Here is a 27,704-nt window from a genome sequence, read left to right on the forward strand (position 1 = left end):
AATAAAAGTTATTATTATTATTATTATTATTATGTATATTTCTACCCTCTCTATAATGTATATTTCTACTACAGCTTCTATAATGTATTGTTCTATCCTCTCTATCATGTATGTCTATCCTCTCTATAATGTATATGTATATCCTCTCTATCATGTATATGTCTATCCTCTCTATAATGTATATCTATCCTATCTATAATCCCTATTTCTATCTGCAGCATGCGGAAGCGTCATACGTTCACGACAATCGTAAAGTGTGAATCCAAGACAACACATCATAGATGTTATACAGATTACAGATATTACAGAGGGCCGTTCATGACACACAACATGTCTACACTACTTTAGTGATTTAACTTTTTTTTACTAACATTGTTTTACTACTTTTTATTGACATTAGTGTCTGATTGAATGAGAACTCCCTCGCGTCCTCCTGGCTCAGTCTGTCTCACTGTCACGAGTTACACATAATAATAAACCTGCTGACATGCAACTTCTGACTTCCTCCTCTGTGTGAATCACCTCCATCATCTCCACCCCCGTCCTTCCTGCTTCTCCCACATGCGTCTTGTGACTCCGGTAGTTTAGCGGAGGAAGGACACTTCACCTCCAGACTCACACCAGGGGTTTATATGCAGACAGCAGACTCCTAGCAGGGTCTACTGTCCAGCCGTGCAGATATGAGCCCCCCTACCCCGGCCACGGTGGTCCTCCTGTGTGTCTGTCTCTGTCTGGGTGTCCAGGGGTCTGCAGCGCTCAGGTCCCAGCTGGTCTCCAGACACCACGGTGCTGCAGACGACCAGACCCACAACACCATCACATATGACACCTTATACTTTAACCAGAAGGTAAGGAACGGGTGTGTGTTGTTGTTGTTGTTGTTGTGTGTATTGATGTTGTGTGTGTTGTTGTTGTGTGTGTTGTGTTGTGTGTGTTGTTGTTGTGTGTGTTGTTGGTGTTGTTGTGTGTATTGATGTTGTGTGTGTTGTTGTGTATTGTTGTTGTGTTGTTGTGTATTGTTGTTGTGTGTGTTGTTGTTGTTGTTGTGTGTATTGTTGTTGTGTGTATTGTGTTTGACTTTACTGTACAATTGTAATTGTAGTCAGTACTGTGAATAAACATCTGAAATTACAAGTCAGGGTTTTATATTAAATATATATATTTTAGGTATAAATCCACAAACATTTAGTTTGTGAAATTCATGTTTGTGCGCAGTTGTATCATAACCTTGGTGTTATACACAGAACACAATGTAAACAATCATATTAATAATAATAATATAATAATAATATTATAATATGGTCTTTTGCAAGGAATTACAGTGTTTTTGTAGACGCTACTGTACATTTTACAAATCATTGAAGTTGTATTTGTTTTCGATGCAGTCATAACAGCACGAATGGCTTTCCTTAGTTTCCTGTGTAATTAATCATCTCTAAACTGATTAGGTATTGTGTCTGCAGACAATCAGCATTTCCCTCAGATTTCCTCTCAGATTAACCTTTTGGCCCTCCAGAACTAAACCCATCCCGTCACCCAGGTCAAAGGGTATAGGATATAGGCATTACAGCCTTAAAAGTTAATTTAAAGTGCTTTAAAGTCGGTTTAAAGCTGTGTGAAAGTGCGTGAGCTATCTCTGATTGAAGCCGTCATTAACGTCGCTGTGTCATGTTGTAGACGTGTTATGATAGGTCAGGGTTAGGGCTACCCCTGTCAAATTATTGTTAGTAGTTTCCATGAAGGGGAAATATTATACTTAATTTCACTCTGAAGGTAAGTTTGGCATTGTTTTCCCATTGTAAACAGACCAGTCGTGTAATGAGCTGAGTTGCATGTTAATCTGACTCACGGTTGTTTATATGTAGTGTATAAATAGTGTTTGCTGAGTAGAAGTTCTGCTTCTTCTTCTTCTATTGTCTGACTAAACTCATTCATCACGCCGCCAGGAAGAGCCATTTCCTCCCCCACACCCCCACATCCCCATTGTCTCTGCTCTTTTTTTTCAAAAGTTTCAAACAGCAACTGGTAAAACAGATGCTCCAAAAGGTATTCCTTCTGTAACTTCAAACTGTTTCATAAGAAACCAAACGATTCAAGAGTAGAATTGTTACTGTTTACTACTGTCACATCTCTCTGGACTTTGTGTCTCTCTTAAACCAAAGTCTGTAACTAACTAAGTAACTAACTAAGTAACTAACGAATGAATGAATGATCTTTATTGTCATTGTAACAGGTACAACGAAATTCAAATGCAAACCCTAGGTGCTAACAAACAAACACAGTCCTAAGATAATAAAAAAAACAAGAATGAGACATAAATAGGCATAAATATGGGGATATAAATAAAAATAGGGGGATAAGTGGTCGCTAGACATCTGAGAATGTATCTATAATGTTCACAGGGGGGTATATAACCTATTCACAGGGGGGTAACTAAGTAACTAACTAACTGACTGACTAAGTAACTAACTAAGTAAGTAAGTAAGTAAGTAAGTAAGTAACTAACCTGAAGGATGGAGGGGTCTGAGGTCTGAGGGGAGAGAAAGGATGGAGGGGTCTGAGGGGAGAGAAAGGATAGAGGGGTCTGAGGGGAGAGAAAGGATAGAGGGGTCTGAGGGGAGAGAAAGGATGGAGGGGTCTGAGGGGATAGAAAGGATAGAGGGGTCTGAGGGGAGAGAAAGGATGGAGGGGTCTGAGGGGGTAGAAAGGATAGAGGGGTCTGAGGGGAGAGAAAGGATAGAGGGGTCTGAGGGGAGAGAAAGGATGGAGGGGTCTGAGGGGATAGAAAGGATGGAGGGGTCTGAGGGGGTAGAAAGGATGGAGGGGTCTGAGGGGGTAGAAAGGATGGAGGGGTCTGAGGGGGTAGAAAGGATAGAGGGGTCTGAGGGGGTAGAAAGGATGGAGGGGTCTGAGGGGGTAGAAAGGATGGAGGGGTCTGAGGGGGTAGAAAGGATGGAGGGGTCTGAGGGGGTAGAAAGGATGGAGGGGTCTGAGGGGATAGAAAGGATGGAGGGGTCTGAGGGGGTAGAAAGGATAGAGGGGTCTGAGGGGGTAGAAAGGATGGAGGGGTCTGAGGGGATAGAAAGGATAGAGGGGTCTGAGGGGAGAGAAAGGATGGAGGGGTCTGAGGGGAGAGAAAGGATGGAGGGGTCTGAGGGGGTAGAAAGGATAGAGGGGTCTGATGGGAGAGAAAGGATAGAGGGGTCTGAGGGGAGAGAAAGGATAGAGGGGTCTGAGGGGAGAGAAAGGATAGAGGGGTCTGAGGGGATAGAAAGGATAGAGGGGTCTGAGGGGAGAGAAAGGATAGAGGGGTCTGAGGGGGTAGAAAGGATGGAGGGGTCTGAGGGGGTAGAAAGGATGGAGGGGTCTGAGGGGAGAGAAAGGATAGAGGGGTCTGAGGGGAGAGAAAGGATGGAGGGGTCTGAGGGGGTAGAAAGGATGGAGGGGTCTGAGGGGAGAGAAAGGATAGAGGGGTCTGAGGGGAGAGAAAGGATGGAGGGGTCTGAGGGGATAGAAAGGATAGAGGGGTCTGAGGGGGTAGAAAGGATGGAGGGGTCTGAGGGGAGAGAAAGGATAGAGGGGTCTGAGGGGATAGAAAGGATAGAGGGGTCTGAGGGGATAGAAAGGATAGAGGGGTCTGAGGGGAGAGAAAGGATAGAGGGGTCTGAGGGGAGAGAAAGGATGGAGGGGTCTGAGGGGATAGAAAGGATGGAGGGGTCTGAGGGGAGAGAAAGGATAGAGGGGTCTGAGGGGAGAGAAAGGATGGAGGGGTCTGAGGGGATAGAAAGGATGGAGGGGTCTGAGGGGAGAGAAAGGATGGAGGGGTCTGAGGGGATAGAAAGGATAGAGGGGTCTGAGGGGAGAGAAAGGATGGAGGGGTCTGAGGGGATAGAAAGGATGGAGGGGTCTGAGGGGAGAGAAAGGATAGAGGGGTCTGAGGGGAGAGAAAGGATGGAGGGGTCTGAGGGGAGAGAAAGGATAGAGGGGTCTGAGGGGGTAGAAAGGATAGAGGGGTCTGAGGGGGTAGAAAGGATAGAGGGGTCTGAGGGGATAGAAAGGATAGAGGGGTCTGAGGGGGTAGAAAGGATAGAGGGGTCTGAGGGGGTAGAAAGGATGGAGGGGTCTGAGGGGGTAGAAAGGACGGGTCTGAGGGGAGAGAAAGGATAGAGGGGTCTGAGGGGAGAGAAAGGATGGAGGGGTCTGAGGGGGTAGAAAGGATGGAGGGGTCTGAGGGGAGAGAAAGGATGGAGGGGTCTGAGGGGAGAGAAAGGATGAAGGGGTCTGAGGGGAGAGAAAGGATGGAGGGGTCTGAGGGGAGAGAAAGGATGGAGGGGTCTGAGGGGAGAGAAAGGATGGAGGGGTCTGAGGGGAGAGAAAGGATGGAGGGGTCTGAGGGGATAGAAAGGATGGAGGGGTCTGAGGGGGTAGAAAGGATAGAGGGGTCTGAGGGGGTAGAAAGGATAGAGGGGTCTGAGGGGAGAGAAAGGATGGAGGGGTCTGAGGGGAGAGAAAGGATGGAGGGGTCTGAGGGGAGAGAAAGGATGGAGGGGTCTGAGGGGGTAGAAAGGATAGAGGGGTCTGAGGGGGTAGAAAGGACGGGTCTGAGGGGAGAGAAAGGATAGAGGGGTCTGAGGGGAGAGAAAGGATGGAGGGGTCTGAGGGGAGAGAAAGGATGGAGGGGTCTGAGGGGATAGAAAGGATAGAGGGGTCTGAGGGGAGAGAAAGGATAGAGGGGTCTGAGGGGATAGAAAGGATGGAGGGGTCTGAGGGGGTAGAAAGGATGGAGGGGTCTGAGGGGATAGAAAGGATGGAGGGGTCTGAGGGGATAGAAAGGATGGAGGGGTCTGAGGGGATAGAAAGTGATCTGGCAGTTTGTCCAAAGGAAATCCTCTTGGCTTCACTCTGCCTTGGTAAACAAAGAATGGAACTGTATTAGTATAGAAGAATAGTTATTAGTATAGTGTAGTATAGTAAATAGTATATTGATCAGTTGTCTCTTTTTTTTCTTTTCTTTTTAACCTTTATTTTACCAGGCGAGACAATTAAGAACAACATTCTTATTTACAATGCCGGCCGGCCTCTTGCATTTTCTTTGAGCAGATGTAATAAGAATTAGTCTAATTTCAAATGACAGCACTGCCACGTTGTTAATTAAAAAAGTAAAACTGAGTAAAACACTGTAGCCTACACTGTAGCATTTAAATGCGCTGATGTGATGTTACAGGTCTACCAACAAACACCACAAGATGGCGCTATTTAGTACAATTAATTGCGGAATAACCACAGGCAGGCCTTTGCCTGGCCAGCAGATGAACATGTTCATACTATATTCACAGGAACACCTTTCAGACTGATACAGTGAATGTTTTAGGACATAGGTTGAGAATCGACTTACTTTACTACTACTACTACTGTCAGTTGACAAAACATTTAAGTAAAGACAAGTAGTGGTCTAGTAGTTTCTCCCACTCATACATGAACCCAGTGCCAAGCTCTCAGACGCTGTGAGATGAATGGACACATTCAAGCCTGTGAATGTTGTTGCTGTCGAGAGAGAGAGAGAGAGAGAGAGAGAGAGAGAGGGGGGGGGGGGGGGAGAGAGAGAGATAGGGAGAGAGGGGGAGAGAGAGAGAGGGAGAGAGGGGGAGAGAGAGAGAGAGAGAGAGAGAGAGAGAGGGAGAGAGAGAGAGGGGGAGAGAGAGAGAGGGAGAGAGAGAGAGAGAGAGAGAGAGAGAGAGAGAGAGAGTGAGGGGGGAGAGAGAGAGAGAGAGGCAGACAAAAACATTCTTTATTAAGTGTTGGGTGAGTTTCAAGTAGGGGACAACTATTCTGTGGCACACAGCAGCACAGCAGTAGCGTGGGGCTCACTGCTCTGTGAAGTTATCTGTTTTCTCTGAAGGAGAGTGGGGTGGGAGTGTGGGGGGGGAGAGTGGGGGTGGGTAGAGTGGTAGGGATGGGAGGACACTCCAGCAACCCTGAGGTTTGATGAAAGCACATCACAGAGCAGCGATACTGGCTCTGGGTTTTACTACAAATTGCGGCTAATTATCGTAGCTTCCTGCCTAGGGTTGTCTTGTCACTTTACTGTCCAACAGTGGCTCCTGGCCAGGTACCCAGAGACCTCCCTCCCTCCCATAGACACACCAGGCAGGAGGGGATCCTCTGGAGGAGGTGCAGCTCTTAATAATAATAATAATAATAATAATAATAATAATGCATTTTATTTATAGGTGCCTTTCAGAGCACTCAAGGACACCTTACAGAGCACAATTTAAAAACAAGCAACAGATTCAAACAGGTTCAAATCGTGATTGAAACAAACAAAAACAACCAAAACAAGACAAAACAAAAGACTTAAAAAATATGCCAGTTTAAAAAGGTGGGTTTTCAGGCAGGATTTTAAGGTGGAGAGAGAGTCAGTGTTGCGGATGTCTTGTGGGAGAGAGTTCTAGAGACGGGGGGCAGAGTGACTGAAGGCTCTAGACCCCATAATGGTCAGGCGGGCAGAAGGTATAGTGAGTTGAAAGGCAGTGGAGGATGGGAGAGTGCTAGAGGGAGTGTAGGTGTGAAGGAGTTTAGAGAGATATGGGGGTGATATGATCTATGGAAGGAGTTCTGGTTATGATACGGGCGGCTGAGTTTTGGAACAGTTGGAGCTCACGCAGAGATTTGTGAGGAAGACCAGAGAGGACACAGCTCTGATCACAGCGGCGTCGCTGCAACCTTCATATGACGTCTGAGGAGAAACACTGACTCTCCATGAGATTCAGAGACTGAAATTAGCCAAATACATAATTGTATCGAAATGGTTTGGTTAAACCTTTAATGGAGTCCGGCCCATGCCCTGCTGACATGGCCTCTCTCTCTCTCCCTTCTTCTTCTTACTTTCCTGTCTGTCTTCACTGTATCTGTCCAATAAAATGAAACATATGAGTGGGACTGCCCCACTCAGAAAAAATAACGTAATAAATAAACAAATAAATAAATAATGGCTTCAGTGATATTTTGAAAAGTTTTGCCGAAAAATGGAATAACCTGAACCAAATCTAGAATATATAATATTTAGGCAAAAACATAATTTTCCTCAAAAGTGACTTAAACTGTTTCTTTAAAGAAGGAACTCTGTGTTCTATGTGCTCATGTTATCTGTTGTTAACTCTGTGTTCTATGTGCTCATGTTATCTGTTGTTAACTCTGTGTTCTATGTGCTCATGTTATCTGTTGCTTGTTGTTTCTGTGTTTCTGTTTCTCCCATATTGTCAGCGTCTTTGAGCCTCGGAAAAGCGCTATATAAATACAATGAATTATTATTATTATTATTATTATTATTATTATTATTATTAAGGTGACGATATATTTCTTCGCTTTCAGATTGATCACTTTGGGTTCCTTGAGGATGGGACGTTCAAACAGAGATACCTGGTCAACGACCAGCACTGGCACCAGGAGGGAGGACCAATCCTGTTCTACACCGGCAACGAAGGCGACATCGCTTGGTTCTGCAATAACACCGTAATAACCACTTCCTGTTCCACGATCTGGCCTTTCCTGTGCACATATTTGTGCGGCGGCTGTGGCTCAGGACGTAAGGGAGCCGCCATCTAATGATCGCAAGGATCGGCAGATCAGTGGTTCGATCCCCCGACTGGCCACATGTCGAGGTGTCATTGGGCAAGACACTGAACCCCCAAATTGCTCCCAGTGAGCGGGGCCGGCGCCTTGCATGGTAGCTTGCCTACCTCGCCATTGGTGTGTGAATGTGTGTGTGAATGGGTGAATGAGAGGCCGTTATAAACCGCTTTGGAATAAGGAGCCATATAAGTCAGTCTGTTAACCATTTATTTACCACGCAGTCTAACCTTTTCCGTTTGTCTGCAGGGTTTCATGTGGGATGTGGCTGAGGAGTTGGGTGCCATGCTGGTCTTTGCAGAACACCGCTACTACGGAGAGTCTTTGCCGTTTGGACAAGACTCTTACAGTGTACGTGAAGATATTAACCTCACACACATTACACTGTTGTGGATATAATTGATTCTTAATAGATTTAGTAGAACTTATAAAGCACAAAGAGCTTAGATCAATTGTCTCCTAAGAGGCCTTTTATCAAGCAAAGGCACATGAGCGCAGAGAGAAACGAGCAGACCAATAAGCAAGAAGCAAAAGCCAAAAAGCCAAAAGCCCCCAACGATGGGCGGGACTCATATTTATAGAACTGTCCTTGGTCATGAGGTCACTATTCTTGGGAACCAATCATATTATACAAATCTGTGATTACACAAGTTATGGGCCCTGTCCACAGTCAGAATGATTCACTGCGCCACAGATCTTGGCCCATCTCTTACAGGAAGGAAATGGGCCTTCCTTGAGTGCTGCTAGATTCGCCAAACTGTAGAGAGACTTACATTTCTCAGTATAAAATGATATAAAACCACAACAACACTCTCATCATACTAATGTGCAGTTACTTGAATTGGGATTCGTCCTCCCAAAACAGCGATACTCATAAGATCGTGAACTAAATCTCCGTTTAGGGCAGTTCAGAGATATTGAGCGTCAAAGTTTTTACATTCCATTATGTTTTGTGAGATGGAACCTTTGTATTTTATGAATTACTAACTCAAAAATGTCAACATTTTAAAAATAACACCACACAGGCATTAATAAACACCTAATGGATCAGATTATGTAAAAAATCTAAATTTTGACAGAAATGGAGATAGAACCTTATAATTCTAACATCATGAGATGTGTTTTTGTTTCTACAGGACAGCAAACACCTGAACTACCTGACGTCGGAGCAGGCGTTGGCAGACTTCGCAGTGCTGATCCGGGAGCTGAAGAGGACCGTGTCTGGGGCTCGGCTCAGCCCGGTGATCGCTGTGGGGGGGTCGTACGGCGGGATGCTCGCCGCCTGGATGAGGATGAAATACCCCAACGTTGTTGTTGGGTAAGACAGGGTTCCCGTGCTGGTCTTAAAAAGGCCTAAAAAGGTCGCAAATGTCAGTTATTCGGTCTAAAAATTAGGTGCTAGGTCTTAAGAATGAGATCCTGCAAGGAAATCAGTCCGACACCGAGTACTCTTCCTGCAACGAATGGTGGACTGCTGATTCACATGCTTAGTATTCAAATGTATTGATTGTAAGTCGCTTTGGAATAAGGCGTCTGCTAAATGCCAAAAATGTAAATGTGAATGTAAAAATGTACATCTATTTACGTGGAAACCCCCAAAAATGCCAATTCTCTTCCTTTTTTGGGTTAGGGTTAGGGTCATCCTCACCTCGAGGATGACAAAAAGCTATCATATGGTGTCGCGAATAGGTCCCAAAAGTAGTGTTATAGTTAACTAGGTAGCAGTGGGGATTACTCACCCAATCCATTGCCTTGCAGTATTTTGGCTTGACTAGCGAGTTTGTGTTGTGATTCTCAACAACGTTGAAACGTAGTTCTGTGTTTCAAAAGAAAACTCGGAACATTTTGATTGGTTGCCGACATGCGGACCTAATGATCAGACGGTGTCACATATGATATAATATAATATAATATAACACCAAGTGCTTCCTGGTGTATTCCAGAGCTCTGGCCGCGTCTGCTCCGATCTGGCAGTTCCCTGACATGGTCCCCTGTGGCGTCTTCTACAAAATTGTGACGGAGGATTTTGCCAAGAGTGGATTGAACTGTGACGCCAACATCAGGAGGTCATGGAAGGCCATCGACAACATCACCTCTACGGGTACGAACCCTAACCCTGCTTTGAATGTCAACAACCAAACCAGAGAACCACATGATTATAGCATAGTTAACTCATTTACATTACAATTACATTTTAGGCATTTAGCAGACGCCTTATTCCAAAACAACTTACAATCGATACATTTGACTAAGCAAGTGAATTATCAATCCACCAGTCGTATCAGGAAGAGTAATCTAGCTCAGGCCCGGGGCCATTGGCAGTCGTCGTGATAGAAGAAGAAAGAAAGAAAGATTATATATTTTTTTTAATGAATAGACACTGGAGAGACAGTACAAGGGGGGTAGTAGAAGTCTTATTATATTATACTCATGAAGATAATGTTTTTGTCTGTTTTTTTCTCTTCTTCTCTGGTGGTCTCTGTGCAGCTGACGGCCTGCGGTGGCTGTCCAGTGAGTTCAGTTTGTGCTCCCCGCTCAGGAAGGAGGAGGCGGCCGGCTTCAAGGCCTGGCTGCAGGAGACCTGGGTGAACCTGGCCATGGTGGACTACCCCTACGAAGCCAACTTCCTCCAGCCCCTCCCCCGCTGGCCCATACAGGTACGCGTAAATACAGGCACTAGTCTGATGTGTTTTATTTTGGTATTTTGCAAGAACACGGACAGCAACATAAACATAATTGAAGGTTTTTTCAAAGAAACGTAAAATCGTCTTTATCTGCCGATAGAGCGACAGAAATAAACATGTTCCTGTATGATTCAACATATCTTATGTGGATCAGAACTCATTTTTAAACGTCAATTAAAGACTCAGACTCACCTGTTTAGGCCGGCCGGTAGTCACCTATAGCCATCTTATGTTCCTGTTTATGTTCTGTTTACGTTGTCCCTTTGGGTTGTTCCTCCGTTTTTGTTTTGAATCTCTTTTGACGATGTTTTGATTGCAATTTTCTTTTGACCCATTCTGTCCCTTATTTGTGATGCAAAGCACAGCGCTATAGAAATAAAGTTTTACTTACTTAACGTATTTTTGAAAATCGAGGCGTGAGGTTGAATATCGTAGTAGCATATGTTGTAAAGACGACACACCTCCTCTGTGGAGACGCAGGTGGAGGGCAGAGGTGTGAGGTTGAATATCGTAGTAGCATGTTGTAAAGACGACACACCCTCCTCTGTGGAGACGCAGGTGGAGGGCAGAGGTGTTAACGCACCGTGTCGTCAAAGAGAAAAGTTGGGCTCAAACTTCTCTCTGCGATTCAGATCATTCTGTCACCCAGTCCTTCTGGTTACACGTGGGTGTGTAGTATTTGTTTTCACCAGCTGTTAATGAACTTCATTCATATTCATAAGCATCCTGGGGGCGGTTGTGTCTCAGGAGGTAGAGGCTGTGTCTCAGGAGGTAGAGGCTGTGTCTCAGGAGGTAGAGGCTGTGTCTCAGGAGGTAGAGGCTGTGTCTCAGGAGGTAGAGGCTGTGTCTCAGGAGGTAGAGGCTGTGTCTCAGGAGGTAGAGGCTGTGTCTCAGGAGGTAGAGGCTGTGTCTCAGGAGATAGAGGCTGTGTCTCAGGAGGTAGAGTCGTCGTCTAATGATCGCAAGGTCGGCAGATCAGCGGTTCGAGCCCCGGCTGGCCACATGTCGTAGTGTCCTTGGGCAAGACACTGAACCCCAAAATTGCTCCCAGTGAGCGGGCCGGCCGGCGCCTTGCATGGCAGCTTGCCGCCATTGGTGTGTGAATGTGTGTGTGAATGGGTGAATGAGAGGCCGTCGTAAAGCGCTTTGGATAAAGGCGCTATATAAGTGCAGTCCATTTACCTGTGGAATACAGCATAATGTATCATATACCTGTGTGTAGAATACAGCCTATTTTGACACATGATATCCTCACCACCTTGATGTAGTACTGCTAGTAACATCATACATATCCTTTGTGCTCATCCAGCTCATCTTGTGACGGTACAGAGGCTACTTTAAAGCCTGGTGGAATTCTCCCAGAACCCTCTTTGCGTGTCACGTGCTTAAAACTCAGTAACACAAAGGACCCTAAACACAGTTCCTAGTGCCTCTCATCCTCCCGTGGTGACCAGGCCAGACGATCTGTTACAACAACTATTTAATTTGTTAGAACATCTAACTCTCCTTGGCTAACTGTCTTGGACCGGGTCCACGATGGAAAAATAGATTTGATCTCCGTGAGACTTAATCTGGGTAAACAAAGGTTGAATAAATAAAAGTAGTGTAGATATTTATTTGAGTGCTTGTGAGTTTATCCTTTCTGTATTTCCCGGGTTTGTTGATATACGGTATGATTACACGTTAAGCGCAGTTGCGGTCGGAATCACAATCGCTCTTGTGCAACAATTTAGGGAGAGATAAAAAACTAAATGGTCATTTAGAGTTTTGTTTTTTTTGGCTGAAAGCCGGTAATGTATGCGACCCCTATGGGTGGTTGTAAGCGGTTTAGGCAGTGGGTCTAAAGAGGAGGGTTTTTAATGACAAAGCTAATGTGATTATCTGACTGACTGTGAGAACGGGGCATTGAAGGCTTAGAGAGAAGGGGTCTCTGTTGGCAGAGATGAATGTATGAGCCTAATCCCATCTGAAAAGTAAGGGGAGAGAAAATGCTTTAGAGCAATTGCAGTTTTTTTTTGTTTTTTTTCATAGCATATAAATCTGCAGAGGGACATGTCTCTGTAGCTCCTCTCCTCCAGCGACCACCTCCGCCTGCCCAGGCTGCAGACAAAAGCCTTGGTAACAGAATCACTGTTCACTGCCGCGCTCCACCACCACCACCTCCTCCAGACAGCCAGGCACAGTCGCGCCGGTTTACAAAGAGAGCCGAACAACAGAGAGACAGGCAGCAAACTGCCACGACCACGACACAAGTGCAGTACTAGTAACAACACTTTCAGCAACAAGTGATAAGTGATAATAATTTAAAAACCAACTGCCACCGTTGCCAGTTAATTCATAACAGTAACTGATGTCGCTGTAACATGAAACGGTGCTCTGCTGGGAACCGTGTCAAGTGTTTAAATGTTTTAATCATCACGCACGGCTAAACAGAATGTGCTTCCTCCTCGCGCCAACCAAGTGAACAGCAATAAATTCAAGTTAAGCCCCGCTCTCATTCCACCCAATCTTATATGCAAATCGACTCCACCACTTTTAAGTGAAAGTGAAACACGGATTTCTGTACCACTAGAAAAAAGAAAGAAAAAAAAAAAAACTTAAGGGAACTGGAAACCTTCAATATACATTTACATTTTTACACGTTTGGCATTTAGCAGACGCCTTATTCCAAAGCGACTTACAATCGATACTAAGCTTTACTACGATACTACTTTGACTAAGCAAGTGAATCATCAATCCACCAGTCGTAGCAGGAAGAGTAATCCAGCTCAGGCCCTGGGCCATTGATAGAAGGAAAAACCTTCTTCCATCACCATCTTCTAAACCTAACCTTTTTATTTACACACTGGAGAAACAGAGAAACAGTACAAGGGGGGCAAATAGAAGTTTTTAGGGGTCACAGTAGAGGGGAAAAGCGGGTGTCTTCAGGAGACGCAGTGCTGGGGGGTAGTAGATGTCTCAGGAGGAGCAGTTAAGGTGTAACCTGAAGAGATGGAGGTCTTCAGTCTACGACGAAAAATCTTTTCAATGTTGCGTCATCTAGAGAGCTGGATTGGGATCTTTAATGATTCTGTTGTGTTTGTGTGTTCTTCACAGGTGGTCTGCAAGCATCTGGGTTTTAAACCCACCGGGTCTGACGCCCAGCTGCTGCACGGCGTCTCCCAGGCAGTCAGAGTGTACTTCAACTACACAGGAACTACTTCCTGTCTCAACATCTCCCAGACTGCCACGGGAAACCTCGGCATCATGGGCTGGTATTATCAGGTACCTTTGATGTTTTTTTTAATATTGTTTTTTTTTTTATGTTATTTTTTCTGAGTGGGGCAGTCCCACTCATGTTTTTCATTGGACAGATATAGTGAAGACAGACAGGAAAGTAAGGGGAAGAAGGGAGAGAGAGGGCATGTCAGCGGATTCGAACCCATGCCGACATGGGCATATGTGTGCACTGTAGACCGCGGTGCTAGACCACTGGACCACCCCAGGCCATGGTGCTAGACCACTGGACCACCCCAGGCCATGGTGCTAGACCATTGGACCACCCCAGGCCATGGTGCTAGACCACTGGACCACCCCAGGCCTTGGTGCTAGACCACTGGACCACCCCAGGCCTTGGTGCTAGACCACTGGACCACCCCAGGCCTTGGTGCTAGACCACTGGACCACACCAGGCCATGGTGCTAGACCACTGGACCACCCCAGACCATGGTACCAGACCACTGGATCACCCCAGGCCATGGTGCTAGACCACTGGACCACCCCAGGCCATGGTGCTAGACCACTGGACCACCCCAGGCCATGGTGCTAGACCACTGGACCACCCCAGGCCATGGTGCTAGACCACTGGACCACCCCAGGCCACGACTTTGATGGTTACTTACCTACTTGGTTACTAGGTTACTTATTATAAAAGTAACTCTTGAAAAACAATAATATTGAAAATATTATTTTCTTCTATTTATGCCGTAGTGTTGTTTAAAGACAGATTACAGCAATGTAAATGTGACACGTTCAGGGCATATCAGCGGATTCGAACCCATGCCGACATGGGCATACAGTATGTGTGCACTGTAGACCGCGGTGCTAGACCACTGGACCACCCCAGGCCATGGTGCTAGACCACTGGACCACCCTGTTCTAATGCTTTGGTCCCCATGTCGGGATCTGATGTAATGATCAGACTTTTCTTTCGAAAAATGTAAATACATTTCTGCGTTGTTGAAAATCAACGACACGTTGCTAGTCAACTAACACAGCTTGTTTTGTGAGCCTGCTAACAATGTAAAGTAGTGTTCTAGTTAACTAGGTAACAATGTAAATTAGTGTTGTAGTTAACTAGGTAACAATGTAAAGTAGTGTTATTGATTGATTGATTGATTGAGAATGTTTATTTTGGTCCCCTATACAATTCGCAATACAGATATAATTTTTTTTTACACAGTCACAATTTATAACACCAGGACCAAAAAGGTGTAGGCTGAAGCCGTGGCTTATTGCGCCTACCCTTGTTACATGTATGCATGTCCCCCCATGAATTCATAATCAAAACATTGAAACTTTTATAAACAAAATTTCACGCATGTCAACAAAAAGTTCAAAAAATACCAAACAAAAAATATATTTAAACCTCTGTTTTATACTTGTTAATCATCTTATTTTTAAGTAATTTTTTAAATCCTTTTAGTGTACTACACATTTTCATTTCCTTTTCAAAAGTATTCCATAAATTAACTCCTTTAACTGTTATACATCTTTGTTTTGCATTTGTTCTCATCTTTGTTTTCATAAACATACATATTCCTCTGAGTTCATAATTACTCTGTCTAACTTGAAATAGTCTCTGGATACAGTCTGGAAGCATCTTATTTTTTACTTTATACATTACTTGTGCCATTTTGAAGTCCACCAATTCTTTAAATTTGAGATCATAGGTGTTTATGAATAATGTGTTACTTGGTTCTTGATAGGCAGCTCTGTTTATAATTCGTATAGCTCTTTTCTGTAGTAAATAAATTGGATTTGTGATTGTTTTGTATGTGTTTCCCCACACTTCCACACAGTAAGTTATGTATGGAACTATTAGAGAACGGTACAATATGTGTAATGAATTTGGATTAAGTATGTCTTTCGTTTTATGCAGTATTGCAATAGACTTTGATATTTTAGTCTTTAAGTAGTTTATGTGTGTTTTCCAACATAGTTTGTGGTCTATAACAACTCCCCAAAATTTGTTTTCATAGACTCTTTCAATTTCAACATTATCTATCTTGATTTGTACTTGACTATTAATCAACTGTTATAGTTAACTAGGTAGCAGTGGTGGGGATTACTCACTAGGGTTGAGTACCGTTTGGTTTTATTCGATACCGGTGCCAAATCGATACTTTAAAAACGGTACTTAAATCGGTACTTTTGATAAAAATAAATAAATCTATAAGTGCAGGGCTTAAAGTACTCCGGCACAGTGCCGGATTTCCGGCGCAGGAGAATTAAAAAAAAAAAAAAACTGCAATTGCGGCATTGCGCCGACGTGGTGGCGGGGGCGCTGTTTCACAAATAACTTAGCTTTCGTGTTTGCTAGCGAAACAGCTGATAGTTGATGTTGACTGCTCAAGGAGAATACATATTTGAAAGTACAGAATGCCTGAGAGCCTTATATTGCATTATATTACATTATATTTTGAATGGCCATCTGGTGCCTGAATATTGTTTTTTCCTTTACATATATAATGACATTTCCACCATAAATTTATGGCGAAAGGGCACAAATTGGTGCATATCAATTCACCAGAATGCAAGAAATTAAGTGTTTGATGCTCGTTTAAGGACCCCCAGACAGCCCTGCTTCATCGGTCCCCCCCGATGTCAAACACCACTGGTACCACCTCCGCCTCATTTTGAGCCAGGAAAAACCCTGAGTAGTGACGGGAAGCCTTATGGGACGTGGTGCCAAGAAGGAGAATATAAGTGATAGTGGCTTAATAAGTAATCAGTTTGTTCTTTTAAAGACATGTATATATTTTATTCTGTATTGTTATAGTGATAGTGGCTTAATAAGTGATGCAATCAGTTTGGCCTTTTAAAGACATCTACTTTTTTATTTTTTTTATTAAGTATAAAACAGTATTATGAATGAATGAATGGTCTTTATTGTCATTACAGGTTTTCCCAATTGCTAAAACACAAAAGCCAATTCTCTAAACCAAATGACCAGTTCTCTAAACACATTTAATAAAACTAGCTCCCATTTGCCAAAACCATAAACACATTTCACATGAAGACACAATTCACAAAACACAATCCTCCTTTTCTCATAAATCTAAACACATTTTGTCTTGCTAAAACACAAGTTGCAAAAAACTCTGCTCAAAATGTCAAATTCTCAAAATAAAGCTCATGTGATGCAAAATGCTTGCCACAGTCAGCAACATTTTAACACAATGAACACACCTAGCTTCATTCATTAAACATAACGACTCAAAATTTAATGATTGTGGTGTGTGTGTGTGTGTGGTATAGTTCCATAAATAAATAAAAAAACATCACACCCTGAACATTGTTTTCAGTGAGTATTGTTGTGTGTAATGGATCCTCTGTAGTGTTTGCATTGAGTTGTGATACAGTACAGTATTGTACATTTGTACATTTTTCAAACCTTTATTTACGTAAAACTCGATAGGACAACAGTGCAACAACTTCGCGGCTGAACTTTAGTAAAATTTCGGACATCATATGCCATTTAAAGGGGGGAAATAGATATCTAAAAATGCATGACTATCATGCAAAATCAGCCTTACTGTAATGTAAAATATGTAATGTTAGATATAACGTTAGACAGGGAGCGCAGATTTATTTTTATGCATGACTATCATACATGTGGGAAAACTAGGGTTAGGTGCTAGGGTTACAGTAAGGTTAGGGTTAGGATTAGGGGTAGGGTCTGAGTTTGAGTTTTGAAGAGAGAAGGTGTGGTTTTGCTTATGTAGCTTTAGAAAAGTGTGTTGTGTTTAGAGTTTTGGGAAACTGGAGGAAAGTTTTGTGAAATGTGTTTTAGCAATTGAGAAAAACTGTAATACAGTACAGGTACCATACAACGAAATTTAGGAGGGGCTCCCCTGGTGCTTGGAAAAAGACTAAAAACACGAGGGCCAAGGGTAAAATAAAAAAGGGAAAAGAGCTGGTTTACATAAATAAAGGCTATGTACACTATCTACTATACTACTATACTATACAATAAAACACTGTGCTGTACTCTATGCTATGCTATAAATATCCTAACTTTTCCTATATCTGAACCTTATGTACACAAGGGTTGTCATATTGCACATAGTATTGTTGCACATTCATTTAAAGTATTAATGCATTTTAACATTGAGACATATATTTTGTATTGACTATAAAATAGTATTAATGCATTTAAACATTGAGACAAGAAGCTGTCTTCTGTACCCGCTCTCCCAATATCTCAAACTGTGACCCCCCTCCCCAAGAAAAAGTTTCAGGCACAGGATTTTTTCCCACTTTAAGCCCTGTAAGTGTTTCCTCCAGGATTTTTCACATCAGTTGCGGGGTGGTCACTGATGCGATTTTCCGAGTGCACGCCATTAATGCCGAGCGGCGATGTTTTATATAAGGTGATCAAATACGAACATATCCTGATGCTACAGCTGCAGCAGAACATGGGGAACTACAGCACTGAACATAGGTTACCATATAATATACATATTCTGTTCCCACTGCGCGTAACCAGGGCGCAACTTCCACAGATAGCGAACACACACTGACACACAAATGAATCTTCAGACGCTGGAGTAAAGTTTAGTTTTTTACTCAATCCTCAGAAACATGAGTGGTCGTTTGGTTATTTTGTAAAACTGTAAATAAACATAAGAGTACAATTACTGTAATGCTCAAAACTATACTGTTACACTTTCAACATCAACAGTATGTAGCCAACATATAATATCAATATAGCAATACAAATAGTTATACTTAAATAATATAAGCTATGCATTTATAAACATATACAGTATACATTGTAGTTAAACAAGAAAAGAAAAGGCAACTTACAAGCAAAGCCTTTTCCAGGGCAAGAATGTAAACAAAGAGATTCTCCGGAGCTTTTCCTCTCAACTAGCTGCTGCTACGAGCTATCACGTCTGAACAGTGTGCTCACGTCATGTGACTAATGTTCGTCATGTGACTAATCAAAACCGAAACTGAATAAAGGCAGTAACAAATGTAATGTCATAAAATGTCCACTAGATGTCTCTAAAATGAAAACCTAAGAAACCATGACACTCCCCGTCTGGTATGGAGGAAATACCACTATGAACTAACTCAGGGATACTCAGTCCTTTGGCGACATGAGAAGCACTGTCTCAGATATTGGTCTCAAGAACGTTTTAGCCGTCCCATGTTTGGTGATCTTCACTTCGATTCTTCTGATCTTCCCGTCCTTGTCAGGGAATGTCTGGCTGACTAGTCCTAAGGGCCAGTCGTTGCGCTTAGCTTGAGCATCTTTGAGAAGGACCAAATCCCCTACTTTAAGGTTCGGACGTTCCTCTTGCCACTTGCTGCGACTCTGTAGTGTCGTGAGGTATTCATGTCTCCATCGGCTCCAGAAAGTATTTGCAAGGTGTTGAACCTGTTTCCACTGCTGTCTGTGGAGGTCCATATCACTAAAATTTCCCGGAGGAGGAAGTGGAGTGCACATCTTCTGCGTAAGAAGCATAGCTGATGTTAGAAGAAAAGGAGAGTCTGGATCCATTGAGATGGGGGTGAGAGGTCTGGCGTTGATTATGGCTGTAACCTCTGCCATCAGGGTGGAGAGAACTTCATGAGTCAGGCGAGAAGGGCAAGCCTTGAGCAGCATGGAGTCAAGTATGCGCCTTGATATCCCTATCATCCTTTCCCAGGAGCCTCCCATGTGGGATGAATGAGGTGGGTTGAAGACCCATGAGCAGCCCTCTTCTCCCAGGTACTTTCGAATGCTAGGCATGTTGGGGTCGGTCAGCAGAATGTTCAGCTCTCGGCATGCGCCTGTGAAATTTGTTCCACAATCTGATCTAATCTGTTTGGCAGGTCCTCTTAGACTAAAGAACCTGCGTAGCGCATTGATAAAGCATGATGTGTCCATTGACTCAATCAATTCGATGTGGACAGCGCGCATACTTAGACATGTGAAAAGAACAGCCCATCTTTTACTGTTTGCCTGTCCTCCTTTTGTGCGTCTTGTGCTTACATGCCAGGGGCCGAAGACGTCCAGTCCCACGTAGGTGAATGGGGGTTCAGTACTCAGGCGATCAACAGGTAGGTCGGCCATCCTCTGTTCCGTCACTCTGCCTCTGAGCTTCTTGCAGGTTACACAGTCGTGAAGGATGCCTTTGATCAGTCGTCTTGCTCCCATGATCCAGTACCCTGCAGTGCGGACAGCGCCTTCGGTAAAGACTCGGCCTTGGTGCATCACCCTTTGGTGATGGTGTTCCACAAGTAGCTTTGCGATGTGTTTCCGTCCCGGAATAACAAGAGGGTGTTTTTCCTTGTAGGCGAGATCTGAATGTCTGAGCCGTCCCCCTATTCTCAGGAGGCCTTCTTCGTCGCAATAGGGATTGAGTTTCTTCAGAGGACTACTTCTTGAGATGTCCTTTCCACTTGCTATGCACGCAAGTTCGTCCTTGTAAGCCTCTCCTTGCACGCATTTGATGATGATGAGTTCAGCTTTTGTCAGTTCTTCAGCTGTGCGAGGCTGCTTGCAGTGATGCCATGAACTGCGAGTTTGATCCTGATCTTTGCTGGTAGCCTTACAGGATTCCACGATGTGGATGAGTGAACTTGTTGCTCTCACAAGTCGCTTCCATGAGGAAAAACGCTCGAATCTGTGAGATCCAAGGTGTGTTCTGTCGTTGGGCAGGTTGGTGATGTGTGCCCGCACCTCTATGTCTGAGTCCGGGTTGATGAGGTCAAAGACTTCAGGTGATGATGGTTCCTCTACTTGTAGCAGAAACGTTGGTCCTCTAAGCCAGGTTGTCTCACCTAGCATAGCTGCAGGCACAGAACGTGTGCCAAGGTCAGCTGGGTTATGGCTTGTGGAGATGTAGTGCCACTGGGTTGGTTCAGAAGACTGCCGTATACGCTGCACTCTGTTGCTCACATATACATAGAACCTTCTTGTCTGGTTGCTAATGTATCCTAGGACAACTCGGCTATCTGTATAGAACTTGACAGCATCCAGAGCTATATCTAGCTCGCTTGTGACTAGCTCAGCGACTTCCACACCCAACACGGCAGCTCCCAACTCCAATCTTGGGATAGTGTGAGCCGACTGTGGAGTTAACTTAGCTTTTCCAAGGACAAATCCTACTTGACATTTTTGCTCAACATCAATTACTTGGAGATAGGCGACTGCTGCAATAGCCTTCACTGAAGCGTCTGAGAACACGTGTAGCTCCTTTCTTATGGCTGTTGAGATTGTAGAAGCAGAATAGGTTCTTGGGATCTCCAACTGCCTGAGGTCTTGAAGAGAGCTTCTCCAAGCGTTCCACTCATCTTCCCTTTCTGGAGGAAGAGGAGAGTCCCAGTCGAAGGCTTCGTTTGTGAGCTCTCGTAACAGGATCTTTCCCTGTATCGTAACTGGTGCAACGAATCCAAGTGGATCGAAGAGGCCGTTGACAGTAGCTAGAACACCCCTACGTGTGAAAAGCTTTGTGGATTCTGCTACTTGAAACGTGAAGACATCTTTCTTCAGATCCCAACTCACTCCAAGGCTCCGTTGAATAGGAGTGGGATCGACATCCAAGTTTAGGTCTTTGAGTCCCTTTGCTCGGTCCTCAGCAGAGAATGCTTCCATAACCTCCTGGCTGTTGGAAGCAACTTTGTGAAGTCGCAGGTTCGACACAGCAAGCATCTCCTGTGTCCGCTTCAGTAGGTCGATGGCTTCACGTGCTGTGGGCCTTGACAGGAGTCCGTCGTCAACGTAGAACTCTCTTTCGATGAACTGTTTGGCGTCAGACCCAAATTCTTCTTCACCATGAGCTGCAGCACGTCTGAGACCATAGATTGCCACCGCAGGAGAGGGACTGTTCCCGAATACGTGAACCTTCATGCGGTACTCACATATGTCGTTCCTAGGATCGTTGTCCTCGTACCACAGAAAGCGGAGAAAGTTCCTGTGGTCTTCTTTCACAACGAAGCTGTGAAACATTTGTTCTATGTCCACAGTGACAGCGATCGGTTCTCGTCTGAATCGCACCAGTACTCCTAAGAGGCTGTTATTTAAGTCCGGACCAGAAAGGAGAACATCGTTCAGTGACACGCCTTTCCATTTTGCACTGGAATCGAAGACGACTCGAATCTGGCCTGGCTTCTGAGGGTGATAAACCCAGAAGATAGGTAAGTACCAACATTCTTGTCCGTTCTCCAATGTAGGAGCCAGCTCAGCATGATCACGGTCGAAGATGTTCTGCATGAACGCGATGAAGTGCCTCTTCATCTCGGGCCTTTTCTCCAGTGTGTTTTGAAGAGAGGTAAGTCGTGTGAGGGCCTGGCCTCGGCTGTGAGGGAGTTGCTGACGTGGTGTTCTGAATGGCAATGGTGCCACCCAGCTGTTGCAGTCATCCATATACATTTCTTTGTCCATGACCTTTAAGAACAGTCTGTCTTCAATAGAGAGTCCAATCTTGTTGTCATCCTCGGACGTGTTGAAGATGGTGCTCCCTAAGTTGCATTCCCGGATACTGTGGGTGCCTTGCGCTGGGGCAATCTGATGTGCTGGCTTCGGAACATATTGCTCCTTCACCTGGATCCTGTTCGGACATGGGCTGAAGAATGAAGGGCGTTGGTTCTCAAGCACATTGGTGCGGTAGCTTTGGATGTCTGAAGGCTTGTGGGCTGCCTCTAGGCAGACTTCTCCTATGATGACCCATCCCAGGTCGAGTCGTTGTGCGTAGGGGGCGTCATGTGGACCGTTCCGTTGCTCCCGCACTTTATGAACTCTAAGGATGTCTCGGCCTAGCAAGAGAAGGATCTGTGCTTTAGAATCCAAAGGTGGTATACCATATGCTATGGGCTTGAGGTGGGAATGATGCAACGCTGCTTCTGGCGTAGGTATCTCAGCTCTTTCGGTGGGAATGTTGTTACACTCTATTAGTGTAGGTAGTGTCACTGTTGTAGCTCCATCCACAGATTCCACCACAAAGCCTGTGGCTCTCCTTCCTGTCATCTGAGTTGTACCTGCACATGTACGAAGTGTGAATGCTGAATCTGACCCCTTGATGTGGAACATATCAAAGAATTCAGACCTTGCAAGCGACCTGTTGCTTTGGTCATCCAGCACAACATATGCTCTGGTTGCTCTCTCTGGGTGTGCTTCTGGGAATATATTCACCAGGCAAATCTTCGAGCAGGATCTGCCGCTTTGACCCTCTCCACAGACTTCTGTGCAATTTGAGGTGACTGCAGATTGGTCTGATCCTCCTTCTCCCTCCCCGCCATCCTCAGATGGGGCTGGAGGCGGAGGTCCTGGATGAAGAGCCGTGGTGTGGCTGTTACTCTCACATTCCATGCACTTGATGGCTGTGGTGCAGTTCTTGGCTAGATGAGTAGTTGTGGAACAACATCTGAAGCAGACACCGTTGTCTTTGAGGAAGGCCTTGCGCTCCTCGAGGGGCTTGCTTCTGAAACCTCTGCAGCGTGTTAGGGGGTGTGGCTTCTTATGGAGAGGGCATAGTTTTTTCATGTCCACTGCTGTTCGGCCTGAACCGTCTCGTGTGTCTTTCTCGTGAGAGACATCTGTCTTACGTGCAGAGACCATGCTCTTACTTTGTCTCTTGAATGGCTGCTCTGACTTCATCTGGGCTGTGTTACTCATCGATAGCCTGAAGCTTGGGTCATTGCGAGCTCGTGCCTCTTTGGTGATGAACTCGCAGAAGAATGTGAATGGGGGAAAAACTACCTGTCGCTCAGCTTTGTATCTGGAACCCTGTGATATCCATTTCTCTTGGATGTTGTAGGGCAACTTGTCTACGATGGGCAAAATGCCGCGTGAAGTGTCCAGATAGCTCAAACCAGGCAGGTAACCTTCGAACATGGCTGCTTCCAACTCTTGGAGAAGGTCACTTAGCTCTCTCAGCTTCACAGGATCTTTATTGCTGATCTTTGGGAAGTTCTCCAGCCTGTCGAAGAGGGACTTTTCAATTACCTCTGGAGACCCGAAGCACTCTTCTAAGCGTTCCCAAGCTTTGCATAGACCTTGAGATGAATGACCTACATGTACTGCTCTTATTCGTTTCACGTGCTTTGCAGATTCACTCCCTAACCACTTAATCATGAGGTCCATCTCTTCATTAGCACTGAGTAGTAGTCCGTCAATGGCGTTCTTGAAGGACGACTTCCATGCCCAGTAATCTTCTGGGTGATCATCGAACTTGGTGAGACCGGAGGTTACGAGGTCTCTGCGTGCTAGGTACCGAGCCACATCACTGATGTCGCTTGTGTCACCGTTTCCTGTTGGTTTGTATGGTGAACCCTTGGGCCTGCTGGGTGTGGGCTGCTCTGATGAGGGCTGCCCTGATGTCTTTGGCCTACTAGGTCGCAGTGATGGAGAGCTGTGCTCATGCTTCACAGTGGAGGAGTGCTGTCTCTCGTATGAAACAGTCAGACGCTGTCTGGGTGGTGAGGAGGATCTCAGCCTATGGACTATCGGTTCCAGATTGGCTATAGAGTCCTTAACATCTTCGGCAGATAGTGGTAGCTGTGACTGTTGTTCTACGTACTGGCGTGTGCGGTCAACAGTGGCATGAATGACAGCTTCGATACCGTTGTTTTCTTCCTCCGCTGCTGCTTCAAGAACATTAGCTTCAGCGATGGCTTCTGCCACTTCTTTCTCATGCAGCAAGTTCTTTAATTTTGCTTCCATTTGGGCTTTTTCGATCATAATCTCTGATTCCATTTTTGCATAGCTAGCACGTGTGCGTGCTACTTCCACTTTGACACGTGCATTGACAGCTGCCCTACTGGCTGTTGATTTAAAAGACCTAGATGTGCTAGAGGCCACTGACCTTGTCTCAGCATTGCTCAACTCTTCCATCATGAATATTGCTGTGTGCTTGGCGTGAGCAAGGATGATGGGGAGCAGTGTTTGCGCTGAAGATCTCTCTCCTTGAGTCCATCCGCCCGCTGAGTGGTTGCTTTTTTACTATTCTGTTCCCACTGCGCGTAACCAGGGCGCAACTTCCACAGATAGCGAACACACACTGACACACAAATGAATCTTCAGACGCTGGAGTAAAGTTTAGTTTTTTACTCAATCCTCAGAAACATGAGTGGTCGTTTGGTTATTTTGTAAAACTGTAAATAAACATAAGAGTACAATTACTGTAATGCTCAAAACTATACTGTTACACTTTCAACATCAACAGTATGTAGCCAACATATAATATCAATATAGCAATACAAATAGTTATACTTAAATAATATAAGCTATGCATTTATAAACATATACAGTATACATTGTAGTTAAACAAGAAAAGAAAAGGCAACTTACAAGCAAAGCCTTTTCCAGGGCAAGAATGTAAACAAAGAGATTCTCCGGAGCTTTTCCTCTCAACTAGCTGCTGCTACGAGCTATCACGTCTGAACAGTGTGCTCACGTCATGTGACTAATGTTCGTCATGTGACTAATCAAAACCGAAACTGAATAAAGGCAGTAACAAATGTAATGTCATAAAATGTCCACTAGATGTCTCTAAAATGAAAACCTAAGAAACCATGACAATACATGTGACTGACAGATACGCCCAAGACACACACAGTGAAAGATAATCTGCTCATTGAATATGAAGTATACAAGAGTACACACAGAACCGGGAACGCGCATACAGCACTGACCAACATCCGTAGAATATAAACTTGTGTCACATACATACACACACACACACACACACACACACACACACACACTGAAAGATTATCAGCTCATCAATATGAAGTAGGCCTACATGAGAGTACACGCACAAAACAGGCTAACGTTACTCATTAACTGTTTACACAAGTAAAATCACAGTGAGACAGTCAGATGGAGCATTCGGTAAACAATCAACAGCAAGGTAATGCATCAGCTGAGTTAAAGAAAACCAACTTTTACCTTTGATGACAGCGACATGAGCCCTATTTTCCCGTACCTCCGCCGTTCTGTTCGTGATGATTTTAGATTATTTTTGCCCCGCGCATATTGCCCTGTAGTTAGACCGCGCGACCACAGCTTCCTTGTGTCTCTTATTGTCCAAATGTTCCCTGAATTTTAGCTGCATGTTTTTCCAGCATGTAAATCCGTTGTCAATAAAAATTTGACTCCAATTCTTTTCCCCTGCCAATGTCGTTGTTAAAGTGATGGAGAGACACAAAGGAGAGGGATTTCCTGAAATCCAAATTTCCCGCTAAATTCAGACCAATCACAAAACTGTTTTGCAAGCGCGTCGCCTCGCACTTGTTGAGAGCGATTCAGTCTCGGATTACATGCACTGAGTGGAACTAACAGGCGATGGCACGTGCGGTTGCATGTAACGTCCGTTTCGGACACCAGGGGGCGACAGAGGAACCGAAACGAGGAACCGAAATCTCTCTTGTAATTCGGTTCGGTAGGTACCGAATGTAAAGTAACCGGTACCATACCGGTAGCGGTTTTCGGTACCCAACCCTATTACTCACCCAATCCATTACGTTGCGTTACGTATTTAGGCTTGACTAGCGAGTTTGCGTCGTGATTCTCGACAACGTTGAAACGTAGTTCTGTGTTTCGAGAGAAAAGTCTGAACAGTTTGATTGGTTTCCGACATGTGGACCAAATGACCAGACTGTGTCACATACTGGGTGCCTCTACCTTCCCTCCTTCCCTCCCCCAGGCCTGTACAGAGATGGTGATGCCCCTGTGCTCTGACGGGGTCCAGGACATGTTCGAGCCTCAGGAGTGGAACTTCCAGGCGTTCTCAGACGAGTGTCAGGCGCTGTTCGGGGTGAGGCCGCGCCCAGACTGGGCCGAGACGGTCTACGGAGGAACGAACATCGCCTCTCACAGCAACATCATCTTCAGGTAAACTTTTTTTATTTTGTATTTATTTATTTAGCCTTTATTTAGCCAGGTCGGTCCCATTGAGACACAATGATCTCTTTTCCAAGGGAAGCCTGACCAAGACAGCAGCTTAAAACATCAAGTTTCAACAGTTAAAACAAACAGCACAATTACACATTAAAACAACACCAGATCAACAACAGAAAATAGACTAAATACAATTTGATCAGAACAATAGGATAAAATAATGGGACTTTCATATCAAATATAAAACAGGTCCCCTGTTCCCAGGTCTTACTCAAGGACACATTAGTGGTGGTGTTCCCAGGTCTTACTCAAGGACACACTAGTGGTGGTGTTCCCAGGTCTTACTCAAGGACACACTAGTGGTGGTGTTCCCAGGTCTTACTCAAGGACACGCTAGTGGTGGTGTTCCCAGGTCTTACTCAAGGACACACTAGTGGTGGTGTTCCCAGGACTTACTCAAGGACACACTAGTGGTGGTGTTCCCAGGTCTTACTCAAGGGCACACTAGTGGTGGTGTTCCCAGGTCTTACTCAAGGACACACTAGTGGTGGTGTTCCCAGGTCTTACTCAAGGACACACTAGTGGTGGTTCGAGGTGGGATTTGAACTCATGACCTTCTGATCACCAGTCCAACTCACTATCCACTAGACCACCACTACCCCAAATAAAGCAGGTCTCAATCTAGTACGGGTCCAGTCATTTTACCTGTAATTATTCATAGTTAACTTAACCTGGTTCTTTTGTCAGTAATGGCGGGCTGGACCCCTGGTCAGGCGGGGGGGTGACCAGGAACATCTCAGACTCCCTGGTGGCCATCCTGATCCCAGACGGAGCGCACCACCTGGACCTGCGCTACAACAACGAGTACGACCCCCACACGGTGCTGGCGGCCCGCGCCACAGAGGTGGACTACTTCAAACGCTGGATCAGAGACGCCAAGAAGACACAGTGATCTAACCTGGAGACCCCCAAACTGTCAGAAGACACAGTGATCTAACCTGGACCCCCCAACTGTCAGCAGGGTTCCCGTGCTGGTCTTAAAAAGCCATTAAGTCTAAAATCCAGCAATCCAATGTACAAGGCCTAAAAAGGTCCCACATTTCAGCTATTTGGTCTAAAAATGAGGTGCTAGGTCTTAAAAATGAGATCCTGCAAGGAAATCAGTCCGACCACATCTATTTACGCAGAAATTAATCAAGCTGGAACCCAAAAAAAAGCCAATTTGCTTCCTTTTTTGTCTGTATGGCAGTGAAATCCCTAATTTCATCACCTCGAGGATGACAAAAAGCTATCATATG

At 44.9% G+C, this 27,704-nt stretch overlaps 1 protein-coding gene across 1 annotated transcript; it reads left to right on the top strand.

Annotated features, from left to right (window-relative positions):
• Nucleotides 1-7,884: 7,884 nt before the first annotated feature.
• On the top strand, nt 7,885-27,368 carry prcp (prolylcarboxypeptidase (angiotensinase C); the record flags this gene model as incomplete). Its single annotated transcript, XM_080540690.1, has 7 exons — nt 7,885-7,980; nt 8,766-8,947; nt 9,573-9,730; nt 10,117-10,286; nt 13,410-13,577; nt 26,213-26,400; nt 27,154-27,368. The coding sequence occupies 7 exons, from the start codon at nt 7,885-7,887 to the stop codon at nt 27,356-27,358; spliced, it is 1,167 nt and encodes a 388-aa protein (XP_080396816.1). The 3' UTR covers nt 27,359-27,368.
• Nucleotides 27,369-27,704: the final 336 nt, after the last annotated feature.

The sequence above is a fragment of the Nansenia antarctica genome (assembly GCF_963989245.1).
Source record: "Nansenia antarctica genome assembly, chromosome: 1".
Lineage (NCBI taxonomy): Eukaryota > Metazoa > Chordata > Actinopteri > Argentiniformes > Microstomatidae > Nansenia > Nansenia antarctica.